This window comes from Pseudophryne corroboree, chromosome 2 (genome assembly GCF_028390025.1).
Source record: "Pseudophryne corroboree isolate aPseCor3 chromosome 2, aPseCor3.hap2, whole genome shotgun sequence".
Lineage (NCBI taxonomy): Eukaryota > Metazoa > Chordata > Amphibia > Anura > Myobatrachidae > Pseudophryne > Pseudophryne corroboree.
This window is the reverse complement of record NC_086445.1, coordinates 20,562,825-20,580,320: the sequence shown is the minus strand read 5'-3', so window position 1 is coordinate 20,580,320 and position 17,496 is coordinate 20,562,825. Positions and strand designations below refer to the sequence as shown.

Below are 17,496 nucleotides of genomic sequence, written 5' to 3'. Positions count from 1 at the left end.
GCAGGCTATCGCACCATCCAGGTAGTATGACACAGACAGCAGGCTATCGCACCATCCAGGTAGTATGACACACACAGCAGGCTATCGCACCATCCTGGTAGTATGACACAGACAGCAGGCTATCGCACCATCCAGGTAGTATGAAACAGACAGCAGGCTATCGCACCATCTAGGTAGTATGACACAGACTGCAGGCTATCGCACCATCCTGGTAGTATGACACAGACAGCAGGCTATCGCACCATCCAGGTAGTATTACACACACAGCAGGCTATCGCACCATCCTGGTAGTATGACACAGACAGCAGGCTATCGCACCATCCTGGTAGTATGACACAGACAGCAGGCTATCGCACCATCCAGGTAGTATGAAACAGACAGCAGGCTATCGCACCATCCAGGTAGTATGAAACAGACAGCAGGCTATCGCACCATCCAGGTAGTATGACACACACAGCAGGCTATCGCACCATCCTGGTAGTATGACACAGACAGCAGGCTATCGCACCATCCTGGTAGTATGACACAGACAGCAGGCTATCGCACCATCCAGGTAGTATGACACAGACAGCAGGCTATCGCACCATCCAGGTAGTATGACACACACAGCAGGCTATCGCACCATCCTGGTAGTATGACACAGACAGCAGGCTATCGCACCATCCTGGTAGTATGACACAGACAGCAGGCTATCGCACCATCCAGGTAGTATGACACAGACAGCAGGCTATCGCACCATCCAGGTAGTATGACACACACAGCAGGCTATCGCACCATCCTGGTAGTATGACACAGACAGCAGGCATTCGCACCATCCTGGAAGTATGACACAGACAGCAGGCTATCGCACCATCCAGGTAGTATGACACACACAGCAGGCTATCGCACCATACTGGTAGTATGACACAGACAGCAGGCTATCGCACCATCCTGGTAGTATGACACACACAGCAGGCTATCGCACCATCCTGGTAGTATGACACAGACAGCAGGCTATTGCACCATCCAGGTAGTATGACACAGACAGCAGGCTATCGCACCATTCTGGTAGTATGACACAGACTGCAGGCTATCGCACCATCCAGGTAGTATGACACACACAGCAGGCTATCGCACCATTCAGGTAGTATGACACAGCCGGCAGGCTATCGCACCATGAGGTAGTATGACACAGACTGCAGGCTATCGCACCATCCAGGTAGTATGAAACAGACAGCAGGCTATCACACCATCCAGGTAGTATGACACAGACAGCAGGCTATCGCACCATCCAGGTAGTATGACACACACAGCAGGCTATCACACCATTCAGGTAGTATGACACAGCCGGCAGGCTATCGCACCATGAGGTAGTATGACACAGACTGCAGGCTATCGCACCATCCAGGTAGTATGAAACAGACAGCAGGCTATCGCACCATCTAGGTAGTATGACACAGACTGCAGGCTATCGCACCATCCAGGTAGTATGACACAGACAGCAGGCTATCGCACCATCCAGGTAGTATGACATAGACAGCAGGCTATCGCACCATCCGGGTAGTATGACACAGACAGCAGGCTATCGCACCATCCAGGTAGTATGAAACAGACAGCAGGCTATCGCACCATCCAGGTAGTGTGACACAGACAGCAGGCTATCGCACCATCCAGGTAGTATGACACAGAGAGCAGGCTATTGCACCATGCAGGTAGTATGACACACACAGCAGGCTATCGCACCATCCTGGTAGTATGTCACAGACAGCAGGCTATCGCACCATCCAGGTAGTATGACACAGACAGCAGGCTATCGCACCATCCTGGTAGTATGACACAGACAGCAGGCTATCGCACCATCCTGGTAGTATGTCACAGACAGCAGGCTATCACACCATCCAGGTAGTATGACATAGACAGCAGGCTATCGCACCATCCGGGTAGTATGACACAGACAGCAGGCTATCACACCATCCAGGTAGTATGACACAGACAGCAGGCTATCACACCATCCAGGTAGTATGACACAGACAGCAGGCTATCGCACCATCCTGGTAGTATGACACAGACAGCAGGCTATCGCACCATCCAGGTAGTATGACATAGACAGCAGGCTATCGCACCATCCGTGTAGTATGACACAGACAGCAGGCTATCGCACCATCCAGGTAGTATGACACAGACAGCAGGCTATCGCACCATGCAGGTAGTATGACACAGGCAGCAGACTATCGCACCATCCAGGTAGTATGACACAGACAGCAGGCTATCGCACCATGCAGGTAGTATGACACAGGCAGCAGACTATCGCACCATCCAGGTAGTATGACACAGGCAGCAGACTATCGCACCATCCTGGTAGTATGACACAGACAGCAGGCTATCGCACCATCCAGGTAGTATGACATAGACAGCAGGCTATCGCACCATCCGTGTAGTATGACACAGACAGCAGGCTATCGCACCATCCAGGTAGTATGACACAGACAGCAGGCTATCACACCATCCAGGTAGTATGACACAGACAGCAGGCTATCGCACCATCCAGGTAGTATGACACAGACAGCAGGCTATCGCACCATCCAGGTAGTATGACACACACAGCAGGCTAGCGCACCATCCTGGTAGTATGTCACAGACAGCAGGCTATCGCACCATCCAGGTAGTATGACACAGACAGCAGGCTATCGCACCATCCAGGTAGTATGACACAGACAGCAGGCTATCGCACCATCCTGGTAGTATGTCACAGACAGCAGGCTATTGCACCATCCAGGTAGTATGAAACAGACAGCAGGCTATCGCACCATCCAGGTAGTATGACACAGACAGCAGGCTATCGCACCATCCAGGTAGTATGACACAGACAGCAGGCTATCGCACCATCCAGGTAGTATGACACAGACAGCAGGCTATCGCACCATCCAGGTAGTATGACACAGACAGCAGGCTATCGCACCATCCAGGTAGTATGACACACACAGCAGGCTAGCGCACCATCCTGGTAGTATGTCACAGACAGCAGGCTATCGCACCATCCAGGTAGTATGACACAGACAGCAGGCTATCGCACCATCCAGGTAGTATGACACAGACAGCAGGCTATCGCACCATCCTGGTAGTATGTCACAGACAGCAGGCTATCGCACCATCCAGGTAGTATGACACAGACAGCAGGCTATCGCACCATCCAGGTAGTATGACACAGACAGCAGGCTATCGCACCATCCAGGTAGTATGACACAGACAGCAGGCTATCGCACCATCCAGGTAGTATGACACAGACAGCAGGCTATCGCACCATCCGGGTAGTATGACACAGACAGCAGGCTATCGCACCATCCAGGTAGTATGACACAGACAGCAGGCTATCGCACCATCCTGGTAGTATGACACAGACAGCAGGCTATCGCACCATCCAGGTAGTATGACAGACAGCAGGCTATCGCACCATCCGTGTAGTATGACACAGACAGCAGGCTATCGCACCATCCAGGTAGTATGACACAGACAGCAGGCTATCGCACCATGCAGGTAGTATGACACAGGCAGCAGACTATCGCACCATCCAGGTAGTATGACACAGACAGCAGGCTATCGCACCATCCTGGTAGTATGACACAGACAGCAGGCTATCGCACCATCCAGGTAGTATGACAGACAGCAGGCTATCGCACCATCCGTGTAGTATGACACAGACAGCAGGCTATCGCACCATCCAGGTAGTATGACACAGACAGCAGGCTATCGCACCATGCAGGTAGTATGACACAGGCAGCAGACTATCGCACCATCCAGGTAGTATGACACAGACAGCAGGCTATCGCACCATCCAGGTAGTATGACACAGACAGCAGGCTATCGCACCATCCTGGTAGTATGTCACAGAGAGCAGGCTATCGCACCATCCAGGTAGTATGACACAGACAGCAGGCTATCGCACCATCCAGGTAGTATGACACAGACAGCAGGCTATCGCACCATGCAGGTAGTATGACACAGACAGCAGGCTATCGCACCATCCAGGTAGTATACATACAGTATGCACAATCTTCTATCCCCCCATCGCCTATCTGCACCTTATTACACAAAGCATCATGTATTACATTCTCACCCATGGGTGTCCGGAGGGATGACCGCTACACATACAATCTCCTCCATCCGGATCTCGCCGTTAGGGGCGGAGCTGTGGTTGTTTTCATAGTAACTGAGGGTCCCGTCATTGAGAACACACCACCGCCGGCTAAACTCTGCAACACAAACACAAAGGGTGACACAAAGGCCAAAAGGATGATATACAAATGAATACAAGAAAACACACAACACATATGTGTGATACAGAACAACACTGCGCAGCACAGGGTAATACAAAATGCTCCACAATCCTCTGTAACAAAGGGTCATACAAAACACACCACAATGCTACATTCTGTAAGTGCTGACAGGTCAGAGACATATAACGGTGGTGCCCGGACTGGACAAGTGTCAAACGTCACACACCCTAATGACTGACCGGCTGGTTCATGTGTGTACATACATCCCGCACCCTCCGCGTCACCCTGACTTACCTAATAAACAGGTACATGGCCATTTACATTAGTCATCTGTTTATTGTGGAATCAGCAGAGATATTAATCCGGGAAATGCTCTGTACTGCGACTCCCCCAACCTGGGGGTGTCACCAATAACCTAACGAGCGGATCTTCCTGCTCCGCTCCCCGTAGGATGAATGAATAAGAAGTTCCGCTGAGAGTCACCTAGGGCCCCTGTGTGGACACTTTTTGGAACCCCCTATCCTGTGCAAAGACCGGAGCTCTGCAGTCAGCCCAGGTGGGGAGTGACACAGTGAATCAATAGGAAACTATTGGTATATGCAGTACTTTTCCATCACCCAACACAGCTGGTGAGGGGCTCTACGCACCCCTTATTCTCACAGGGCCCCATGAGCACGTCGGTTCTGGATAATATATACCCAATACCTGCTTTCAATGAGTGCTGTTTCTCAGGTTCCCGTTGTGTCTGGAGCCTTCATCAGTGGACAAGCTTACGCGTTTGCTGTCCTGGCCTGTGATGTGGTCTCTGGTTTCTTCTTATCCTCTGAGGCTCCCAGGCCCGTGTGCTCTTCTTCACCACCTTCCTCAATACTTCCTTATAGACCTCTTACCGTACGATGGCGAAGGTTCATCTGCCTTCCTGGCGTTGTTTCTGCGCTTGCTTAACAATTTTGCTTCCTTTCTGGTCTTTTATAGGGTCAGACCGGCCCCTATGTTGCTAATAGAAGCTGGGACTTGGTTTTGTCTCCACAAGTGCTCCGATAAGATCTAGGCTAGCTGAGGAACTGGAACATCTGTAGTATCTCTCCGTGTGTCTGGATGAAGGAGAGCCGACAACCTGGTTTTCCCTTTAGGAGAATCGCGTCTTAATTCCCGCAGCAAAATCAGCACAGTCTGACCATGTTATATTCTCCCCCCTTAGCGTTATATAGTCATGCAGTGGTCTCTGAAGATACAGAGCTGGACACTGAACCCACCTTCCTTGGCCTTCCTGTCGGCGACTAGCCTGGTCATGGACGAGGTCTTGTACAGGTAGCCGTTGTGAGTGATAGAGTGATGCATGACGTAATACTGCTTCTCCAGGTTAATGCCCAGATCCAGGCGCGGGATTTCTGATGAGAGATAACAGAATGTTACATCGAGAGGCGAAGTACACAGTATCCCAGCCTGGGGTCTCTATTACACGTCCCACCAGCCTGCTTTTGCTTTATTACATTATTGACACTTTAAATCTACAGTCTAAATCACATGTGGGCCTGTGTTACATATCTGAAGAAGCGGGAGGCGAAACGCGTTATACAGGTGGAAACTGGAATTGTACATGTTCTGTATGGACTGTTTTGCTGACAATTTTTGTTTTCAAATATTTTTTTTTTTTAAACTAAACCTTCTAACGTTGGAGCAACCATTCTTATCTGAAAAGAAGAGTGCACAACTAAGGACCCTTACTGTAAAGGGACATTTTGGATCTCTAGTCCATTTGTAAACTATCCTGAGTGTCTTACTAACAGCGGCCGTATTACAACACCTGAGCGAAGCATTACTGATTGGGTCTGATACATTACTACAACTCCAAACCCCCCCCCCACACACACACACACACACACATGCCAGCGTGCGATAGATTGTACGGTACTTTTTCACCATATGATCTACCTCCACAATATGTACCTCCACAATTACCGGCGGCCGGGATCGACTGATCATATGTGCAGCGGCGGCCGGGATCGACTGATCATATGTGCAGCGGTGGCCGGGATCGACTGGTCATATGTGCAGCGGCGGCCAGGATCGACTCATCATATGTGCAGCACATATGATCGGTGGATGAAATGTATGACCCGTGTGGCAGCGCATTGCATCGTATTCGTACAATGTAGATGCGATGGGTCGAATGACGGGTATATTCGTACAAGATATCGACCTAGTCTTTAGGACATTTTTTTTTTTATTAATTGAAATTGTTTTATATGAATGTTGTACTATACCAGATGTTTGTATAAAAATTCATGTTACTTTTATCTTAGCATGCAATTTCCCTTTATGTTTCCTTTGCATTTCCTTTGCGTTTTATCTGTTATCATTAGGCGAAAGGGCCACTAGTAAAGGCGTACAGCAGCAGTACCACCTTCCACCACAAGATGGCAGCACCTCACCACAGCATCCTGTCCCCTAGTGCACAATGGATACTTTGTGGCAGTGGTCACAAGGTCTGACGCTCGAACTCTCTCTGCCCTCTGCATGACACAATCACTAGCTGTGGTATTGTGTAATTACAGCTGAAGGGGCAAGTGTAGGGGGTGTGGAAGTCCTGACTGACATCATCCCTACCCCACCGCCCGCTATGACGTGCGCAAGGGCCAAGGCCGTGATGATGCGATCGGGATCCGGTCTGAAGATCGACAGTATCTAGGTCGACAATGTTTAGGTCGACCACTATAGGTCGACAGTCACTAGGTCGACATGGATGGAAGGTCGACAGGGTTCCTAGGTCGACATGTGCTAGGTCGACAGGTCTAAAGGTCGACATGAGTTTTTCACATTTTTTTCTTTTTTTGAATTTTTTCATACTTAACGATCCACGTGGACTACGATTGGAACGGTAAAGTGTGCCGAGCGAAGCGGTAGCGGAGCGAAGGCACCATGCCCGAAGCATGGCTAACGAAGCGAGCCATGCGAGGGGACGCGGTGCACTAATTTGGGATCCCGGTCACTCTACGAAGAAAACGACACAAAAAACACAAAAAAAAACTAATATCGACCTTTAGACCTGTCGACCTAGCACATGTCGACCTAGAAACCCTGTCGACCTTCCATCCATGTCGACCTAGTGACTGTCGACCTATAGTGGTCGACCTAAACATTGTCGTCCTAGATACTGTCGATTTGATGAACCACACCCGATGCGATCACCTCATCGAGCTCTGCCCCTGCCCACTTCACTGGGTAAGTGGCTGGGGTGCGGGAAGGTGACCCCAAAATTTGGGAGTCTACCGGACAAGCTTAGGGATAGCCGTACCTGACAAATTTTGCAGCCACGGCATCTATTCATTGATTACTCGCTGCAAAGGCTCCCTCAACCCCAAGGGTGGGACAGCGGGACTGTGTCCAAGTAGCGGGACTGTGCCACTGAAATCGGGACACTTTCTAGTACAGGCAGAAGATTAGGGTGTGTCCGTTAAATGCTAAAGCGGCAGAACGCAAGAAAAACGCCAATAGGCCCAAAAATACTAAAAGTGTATACCCTCAGTGAGACAGACAGGAGATACAGCGTGTATAAAACACTGAACGGCGTACTGGTTAGCATTACGGAGGCCAATACCGGGATGGTTGGAAGAGTGACCTGATGTGAAATGTCGCCAGCTGAGCGCAGAGTGACGTGATGTCAGAGGTCACGTTGTGCAGCCCGACATCAGCCATGCCAGCCGTGCGCGCCCGCACCACGCTTAAGCAGAAGAGGACTGTCTGCTGCGGCCATGGTGCACGGCGTCTGTCAGCCAGCGCGGTGACAGTGACAGGTACTACATAAGACCCACTGCCTGTATATAGTAATTAGCCAGTGTGCAGTAATATGTGAAACAGAGCAGCCTGCGCAAGAACACGCCATCCAACACGTCTCACAGAGGGAGCCCAGGGAGCTGCGGAGAGGAGGAAAGCCTGACTTCTGACCAGGACTTGGGGGATGCGCCATAAGGACATATTTTCATTGGCCGGCCCAATCCCGAGGATCCCGGTATTGAGCATTTTTCAATTCAGAATCCCGGAATTGAAAGAATGCCCTGGGATAGGCCTCCCTAGTTAGCAGTACTGCCGCACAGCACTGAGGTCTTGGGTTTGATTCCCACCACGGCCCTACCTGAGTTTGTACATTCTTCCTCATGCCTCATCGGTTTCCTCCCACAGTCCAAATATACTGTACTGGAAGGCTAATCGCCTCCCAACAAACGTTAACCCTACTGTGTATGTGTGCGCTGTAGGGAATAGAGGGCCGGACTCCTGGTTTGTAAGTAAAGCAAAAACGCAAGCAACTGGGCAATACCTCGTTGCACTGCAGGTGGGGCAGATGTAACAGAGAGTTAGATTTGGGTGAGGGGTGTTCAAACTGAAATCTAAGCTGCAGTGTAGAAATAAAGCTGTGTAACATGTGTGAGCTACATGCAGAAGCAGCCAGTATTTACCCTGCACAGAAAACATATACAGTACATGTATTTGCTCCCCTTGCATGGCAACGTGGTTTGTTCCAGACACAAAGTTACTTGCTTATTTTGCTTTACTTACAAACATGAATCAGTTGCATAGAGTGTAAGCTCTACTGGTGTAGGGACTGATGTGAATGTTCCAATATTCTCTGTAAAGCGCTGCGGAATATGTGTGCGCTATATAAATAACTGGTAGTAAAAATGCATCCACACCTCCAGCATTATATTTATTATGCATAGTGTGTATGTGTATAATATGCGATCGATCTGCAGACGGCCTAGTGACAGCAGCTCAGTGCAGAAGGGGTTAAACTGTGTGTGATGCAGAGTGTGAGTCAGACACAGGCGTATTTCTGGCACTGTGTTCCCTCACCCCCACACTTGGGGTCTGCAGGAAACGGCTATTACTAGTTACGCTGGAATATTACACAAGAACGCATATGTGGGACATGATTCCAGGAGTGTTCACCGATAGCTAAGACAGGGATTTATCTGTAGTTCTGCGTCCGCAGCACCGGTGTCCTCTTACACCGCGGCTGCCAAATACTCCTGTCATTAGCTACATAATCTCTATTTTATGGATAAAGAGTAGAAATGGGAAATATATACATGCTTCCTAGCCAGTGAATGTACAGCAATAACCAACCAGCAAAGGTGGATTCAGGTCACACACAAGTCTCCGGTTCCACCCTTCCCAGACTATTGACCCAGCTCCAGGTCCTTCCAGGGCAGGTACCAAACCCAACACAGCTGGAAGACCGCCACTGCCTCCTAGGGGGGAAGGGGGGGGGGGGTCTGACACCTCCATCCCCCTGCACAGGTATAACACTATACAGGTGTGGGGGGGTCTGCTTCCTGCCCCTACTAAACTTCCTACTCCATACATGGACTCGCAACAGACACTAACGAACTCGGGGGTCCATTTATCAAAGAGTGTTAAAGCTTGTTGTGAATGATAATTGGTGCCTCAGCCAAATCAGCTCACAACTGTCATTTTTCAGACACATGACAGTTGTGAGCTGATTGGCTGGAGAACCATTTATCATACGCAAAGAGTTGTATCATTCACGACGAGTTTTATCACTTATTGATAAATGAGTCAGGTTTGGAATCATGTGGTAGCCCATTCCTTTCCTTATATGATCGTGTGACACCAGCATTGAAGATCAGATGCCATAAGTTATGTCTCCGATAGAACGTCGCCCATAAAGCAAATTACTAAGTCGGCCCCATGGAGACACATCCGACAGGAGACAAACTGCCGACATGTGCCCACAGGCAGGAAACACAAATGTGACAAGTGCTCAAATCACAGCAACCAAACCTGACATTAGCCGCAATCAGCCCAGTATCGCACAGTGCGATGATGAATAATGATCCTATGGAACCAGTGAGGAACTGGATCAGCACTGAGATTGCTGGTAAGGGCCAGCAGAAGAGGACTTCCAGTCATCTGTGTGTGGGTCATCTCCCCGCCACGCTGACAGGCCCCCACAACACAGGAACCGCTCTGACCCATGACAGTGGCCAAACTGCACAAGACCCGGTCTCTGGGGACATGGGCTCAGAAGATGCGTCTCCTGCATCCGGGAATGCTCCCAACAGAGTGCGACCGCACACAGGGGGAGGTGCATCAAAGCTGGCAGAGAGATAATGTGGAGACAGATAAAGTACCAACCAATCCGCTTCTGTCATGTTCAGAACAAAACCTGGTTAAATCCTGATTAGTTGGTACTTTCTCTCCCCACTTTATCCCTCTCCAAGATTTGATAAATCTTCCCCACAGGCTGGAAGCATCTACAAACATAATCCACAAGGACAGTGGCGTAAGTGTGTCCCAGTTGCCTGGAAGCAAGATAAATATTGATTCACCCCATATATTTATAAAAATATATGTATATATATATATATATATATATATATTTATTCGTGTGTGTGTGTGTGTGTGTGTGTGTGTGTGTATTTTAAATCACACATTTCTTAGCAGTCATACCCAGGATTAAAACCCATGACCTGTTATACTGAAGGAAGACACCTTACTGATAGAGCAATTTGTTCCTGCACTGCAAGATGGCAGATTCTAACTACATGAACTACAGTATATGAAGCTGTTACATAGAATTGTCAGTTCAAAACCATTGCAAGTAGGCAGATCCATGTAGTGTACAGCCACACACTACATAGATCTGCTCAGTCACTCACAATGCTGATTATTTCTCTGACAATTATTTCACAAGTGCCATACACAGGATTAGAACCCACAACCCATTACACTGGAAACATGCACCTTACTGATGGAGCTATTTGCTTATGTATAGGAATCCTGAGAATTCTAACTGTATGCAAATAGCTGCATCAGTAAGGTGCCTGCTTCCAGTGTAACAGGTCGAGGGTTCGAATCCTGGGTATGACAGATGTAAAATGTGTATCTATAATAAAGAGGGTGTAACTTGTAAGGTGTAGGGAGGAAGAGAGCGACGGCTGTCAATTAACTTAATTGAATGGACTCGCTCAACAAACGGAACGGGAGGATGCCTCCCCCCCTACAGAACAGGAGCCTGGCAGCAGCCGACTCCGTTGACTCCCACAGTTACACCTCTGCACAAGGATCTGATTATCATTGGGCGTCTGACAGGGCCGCAGACGTGCACTCAGTCACTCCAGAAATGTAAAATATATCAAGATCTGGGAGGATAATATAACCGTAACCCACCCACATATACTCCTGAAGGTTATTCGTAGCCTATATAAAGGGGCCTACTGTATATTCTTGGTTAATTGGTCACTAAGTAAAGTTCAGGCTAATTAAACCTGCAGATACTGTATAGTAAATGTCTTGTGTGCTCACAAGAATGTCAGCAGCAGGATCCCAACGATGAAAATGCCGCCAATCTAAGTATTCTATGGCTAACCTTACCCCAATCCTACCCCCCCCTCCCACAGCCTAACCCTATCCCCCCTCCCACAGCCTAACCTCCTCCACTCCCACAGCCTAACCCTAACTCCCTCCTCCCACAGCCTAACCCTAACTCCCCCCTCCCACAGCCTAACCCTAACTCCCCCCTCCCACAGCCTAACCCTAACCTCCTCCCCTCCCACAGCCTAACCCTAACTACCCCCCTTCCACAGCCTAACACTAACTCCCTCCCCTACCACAGCCTAACCCTATCCCCCCTCCCACAGCCTAACCCCCTCCACTCCCACAGCCTAACCCTAACTCCCCCTCCCACAGCCTAACCCTATCCCCCTTCCCACAGCCTAACCCCCTCCACTCCCACAGCCTAACCCTAACTCCCCCCTCCCACAGCCTAACCCTATCTCCCCCTCCCACAGCCTAAACCTAACTCCCCCCCTCCCACAGCCTAACACTAACTCCCTCTCCCACAGCCTACCCCTAACTCCCCCCTCCCACAGCCTAAACCTAACTCCCCCTCCCACAGCCTAAACCTAACTCCCCCCCTCCCACAGCCTAACACTAACTCCCTCTCCCATAGCCTACCCCTAACTCCCCCCTCCCACAGCCTAAACCTAACTCCCCCCCCTCCCACAGCCTAACCCTAACTCCCCCCTCCCACAGCCTAACCCTATCTCCCCCTCCCACAGCCTAAACCTAACTCCCCCCCTCCCACAGCCTAACACTAACTCCCTCTCCCACAGCCTACCCCTAACTCCCCCCTCCCACAGCCTAAACCTAACTCCCCCCCTCCCACAGCCTAACACTAACTCCCTCTCCCACAGCCTACCCCTAACTCCCCCCTCCCACAGCCTAAACCTAACTCCCCCACTCCCACAGCCTAACACTAACTCCCTCTCCCACAGCCTAACACTAACTCCCTCTCCCACAGCCTAAACCTAACTCCCCCCCCTCCCACAGCCTAACCTAACTCCCCCCCTCCCACACCCTAACCTCCTCCCCTCCCACAGCCTAACCCTAACTACCCCCCTTCCACAGCCTAACACTAACTCCCTCCCCTACCACAGTCTAACCTTAACTCCCCCCTCCCACAGCCTAACCCTAACTCCCTCCCCTACCACAGCCTAACCCTAACTCCCCCCTCCCACAGCCTAACCCTAACTCCCTCCCCTACCACAGCCTACCCCTAACTCCCCCCTCCCACAGCCTAACCCTAACTCCCTCCCCTACCACAGCCTACCCCTAACTCCCCCCCTCCCACAGCCTAACCTAACCCCCCCCCCTCCCACAGCCTAACCTTAACTCCCCCCCTCCCACACCCTAACCTCCTCCCCTCCCACAGCCTAACCCTAACTACCCCCCTTCCACAGCCTAACACTAACTCCCTCCCCTACCACAGCCTAACCCTAACTCCCCCCTCCCACAGCCTAACCCTAACTCCCTCCCCTACCACAGCCTACCCCTAACTCCCCCCTCCCACAGCCTAACCCTAACTCCCTCCCCTACCACAGCCTAACCTTAACTCCCTCCCCTCCCACACCCTAACTCCCTCCCCTCCCACAGCCTAACCCTAACTCCCTCCCCTCCCACATCCTAACCCTAACTCCCCCCCACAGCCTAACCCTAACTCCCCCACTCCGCAGCCTAACCCTAACTCCCCCCTCCCACAGCCTAACCCTAACTCCCTCCCCTACCACAGCCTAACCTTAACTCCCTCCCCTCCCACAGCCTAACCCTAACTCCCTCCCCTACCACAGCCTAACCTTAACTCCCTCCCCTCCCACAGCCTAACCATAACTCCCTCCCCTCCCACATCCTAACCCTAACTCCCCCCCACAGCCTAACCCTAACTCCCCCACTCCGCAGCCTAACCCTAACTCCCCCTCCCACAGCCTAACCATAACTCCCTCCCCTCCCACATCCTAACCCTAACTCCCTCCCCTCCCACAGCCTAACCCTAAATCCCTCACCTCCCCACAGCCTAACCCCAACTGCCCCTCCCACAGCCTAACCCTAATTCCCCCTCCCACAGCCTAACCCTAACTCCCTCCCTTCCCACAGCCTAACCTTAACTCACTCCCTCCCACACTCTAACACCCCCCCTCCCACAGCCTAACCCTAAAAACCCCCCTTCCACAGCCTAACCCTAACTGCCTCCACTACCACAGCCTAATCCTAATCCCCCCTCCCACAGCCTAACGCTAACTCCCACCCCTACCACAGCCTAACCCTAACTCCCCCCCTCCCACAGCTTAACCCTAACCACTCCCTTTCCACAGCCTAACCCTAACTCCCCCCCCCACACAGCCTAACCCTAACTCCCCCCCCCACACAGCCTAACCCTAACTCCCCCCCCCCCCATCACCAGCCTAACTTTAACTGTCCCCTTCACCAGCCTAACCCTGACTGTCGCCTTCACCAGCCTAACCCTGACTGTCCCCTTCACCAGCCTAACCCTAACTGTCCCCTTCACCAACCTAACCCTGACTGTCCCCTTCACCAGCCTAACCCTAACTGTCCCCTTCACCAGCCTAACCCTGACTGTCCCCTTCACCAGCCTAACCGTGACTGTCCCCTTCACCAGCCTAACCCTAACTGTCCCCTTCACCAGCCTAACCCTGACTGTCCCCTTCACCAGCCTAACCCTGACTGTCCCCTTCACCAGCCTAACCATAACTGTCCCCTTCACCAGCCTAACCCTGACTGTCCCCTTCACCAGCCTAACCCTGACTGTCCCCTTCACCAGCCTAACCCTGACTGTCCCCTTCACCAGCCTTACCCTAACTCTCCCCTTCACCAGCCCAACCCTGACTGTCCCCTTCACCAGCCTAACCCTGACTGTCCCCTTCACCAGCCTAACCCTAACTGTCCCCTTCACCAGCCTAACCCTGACTGTCCCCTTCACCAGCCTAACCCTAACTGTCCCCTTCACCAGCCTAACCCTAACCGTCCCCTTCACCAGCCTAACCATAACCGTCCCCTTCACCAGCCTAACCCTAACTGTCCCCTTCCACAGCCTAACCCTAACCGTCCCCTTCACCAGCCTAACCATAACCGTCCCCTTCACCAGCCTAACCCTAACTGTTCCCTTCCACAGCCTAACCCTAACCGTCCCCTTCTCCAGCCTAACCCTAACAGTCCCCTTCCGCAGCCTAACCCTAACCGTCCTCTTCACCAACCTAACCCTAACCGTCCCCTTCTCCAGCCTAACCTTAACAGTCCCCTTCCGCAGCCTAACCCTAACCGTCCTCTTCACCAACCTAACCCTGAATGTCCCCTTCACCAGCCTAACCCTAACTGTCCCCTTCCGCAGCCTAACCCTGACTGTCCCCTACACCAGCCTAACCCCGACTGTCCCCTTCACCAGCCTAACCCCGACTGTCCCCTTCACCAGCCTAACCCCGACTGTCCCCTTCACCAGCCTAACCCCGACTGTCCCCTTCACCAGCCTAACCCCGACTGTCCCCTTCACCAGCCTAACCCCGAATGTCCCCTTCACCAGCCTAACCCTGACTGTCCCCTTCACCAACCTAACCCTAACTGTCCCCTTCACCAGCCTAACCATAACTGTCCCCTTCACCAACCTAACCCTAACTGTCCCCTTCACCAGCCTAACCCTAACTGTCCCCTTCACCAGCCTAACCCAAACTGTCCCCTTCACCAACTTAACCCTAACTGTTCCCTTCACCAGCCTAACCATAACTGTCCCCTTCACCAGCCTAACCATAACTGTCCCCTTCACCAGCCTAACCCCAACTGTCCCCTTCACCAGCCTAACCCCGACTGTCCCCTTCACCAGCCTAAACCTGACTGTCCCCTTCACCAGCCTAACCCCGACTGTCCCCTTCACCAGCCTAACCTCGACTGTCCCCTTCACCAGCCTAACCCTAACTGTTCCCTTCACCAGCCTAACCCTAACTGTCCCTTTCACCAGCCTAACCTCGACTGTCCCCTTCACCAGCCTAACCCTAACTGTCCCCTTCACCAACCTAACCCTAACTGTCCCTTTCACCAGCCTAACCCTAGAAAGTGATGTGTGGTAAGGTGAGGCAGAGGCACATCACACAGACACTGCCAGATCACTGTGCGGTCAGGGTACACAGACACTGCCAGATCACCGTGCGGTCAGGGTACACGCAGACACTGCCAGATCACTGTGCGGTCAGGGTACAAGCAGACACTGCCAGATCACTGTGCGGTCAGGGTACACGCAGACACTGCCAGATCACTGTGCGGTCAGGGTACACGCAGACACTGCCAGATCACAGTGCGGTCAGGGTACACGCAGACACTGCCAGATCACAGTGCGGTCAGGGTACACGCAGACACTGAGAGATCACTGTGCGGTCAGGGTACACGCAGACACTGCCAGATCACTGTGCGGTCAGGGTACACGCAGACACTGCCAGATCACTGTGCGGTCAGGGTACACGCAGACACTGCCAGATCACCGTGCGGTCAGGGTACACGCAGACACTGCCAGATCACCGTGCGGTCAGGGTACACGCAGACACTGCCAGATCACCGTGCGGTCAGGGTACACGCAGACACTGCCAGATCACCGTGCGGTCAGGGTACACGCAGACACTGCCAGATCACCGTGCGGTCAGGGTACACGCAGACACTGCCAGATCACCGTGCGGTCAGGGTACACGCAGACACTGCCAGATCACCGTGCGGTCAGGGTACACGCAGACACTGCCAGATCACCGTGCGGTCAGGGTACACGCAGACACTGCCAGATCACCGTGCGGTCAGGGTACACGCAGACACTGCCAGATCACCGTGCGGTCAGGGTACACGCAGACACTGCCAGATCACCGTGCGGTCAGGGTACACGCAGACACTGCCAGATCACCGTGCGGTCAGGGTACACGCAGACACTGCCAGATCACTGTGCGGTCAGGGTACACGCAGACACTGCCAGATTACTGTGCGGTCAGGGTACACGCAGACACTGCCAGATCACCGTGCGGTCAGGGTACACGCAGACACTGCCAGATCACTGTGCGGTCAGGGTACACGCAGACACTGAGAGATCACTGTGCGGTCAGGGTACACGCAGACACTGAGAGATCACTGTGCGGTCAGGGTACACGCAGACACTGCCAGATCACTGTGCGGTCAGGGTACACGCAGACACTGCCAGATCACTGTGCGGTCAGGGTACATAGACACTGCCAGATCACTGTGCGGTCAGGGTACACGCAGACACTGCCAGATCACTGTGCGGTCAGGGTACACGCAGACACTGCCAGATCACTGTGCGGTCAGGGTACACGCAGACACTGCCAGATCACTGTGCGGTCAGGGTACACGCAGACACTGCCAGATCACTGTGCGGTCAGGGTACACGCAGACACTGCCAGATCACTGTGCGGTCAGGGTACACGCAGACACTGCCAGATCACTGTGCGGTCAGGGTACACGCAGACACTGCCAGATCACTGTGCGGTCAGGGTACACGCAGACACTGCCAGATCACTGTGCGGTCAGGGTACACGCAGACACTGCCAGATCACTGTGCGGTCAGGGTACACGCAGACACTGCCAGATCACTGTGCGGTCAGGGTACACGCAGACACTGCCAGATCACTGTGCGGTCAGGGTACACGCAGACACTGCCAGATCACTGTGCGGTCAGGGTACACGCAGACACTGCCAGATCACTGTGCGGTCAGGGTACACGCAGACACATGCCAGATCACTGTGCGGTCAGGGTACACGCAGACACTGCCAGATCACTGTGCGGTCAGGGTACACGCAGACACTGCCAGATCACTGTGCGGTCAGGGTACACGCAGACACTGCCAGATCACTGTGCGGTCAGGGTACACGCAGACACTGCCAG

General features: G+C 52.4%; 1 protein-coding gene across 1 annotated transcript in view; it reads right to left on the bottom strand.

The window, feature by feature from the left end:
* The window catches only part of ARAP1 (ArfGAP with RhoGAP domain, ankyrin repeat and PH domain 1), a 304,443-nt gene that overhangs the window by 29,868 nt on the left and 257,079 nt on the right, over nucleotides 1-17,496 (bottom strand). Inside the window, exons 8-9 of the mRNA XM_063950593.1 lie at nucleotides 5,510-5,644; nucleotides 4,094-4,229 (exon numbers count right to left, since the gene is read on the bottom strand). Coding sequence (XP_063806663.1) covers nucleotides 4,094-4,229; nucleotides 5,510-5,644 — 271 coding nt within the window. The remainder of the gene's footprint in view (nucleotides 1-4,093; nucleotides 4,230-5,509; nucleotides 5,645-17,496) is intronic.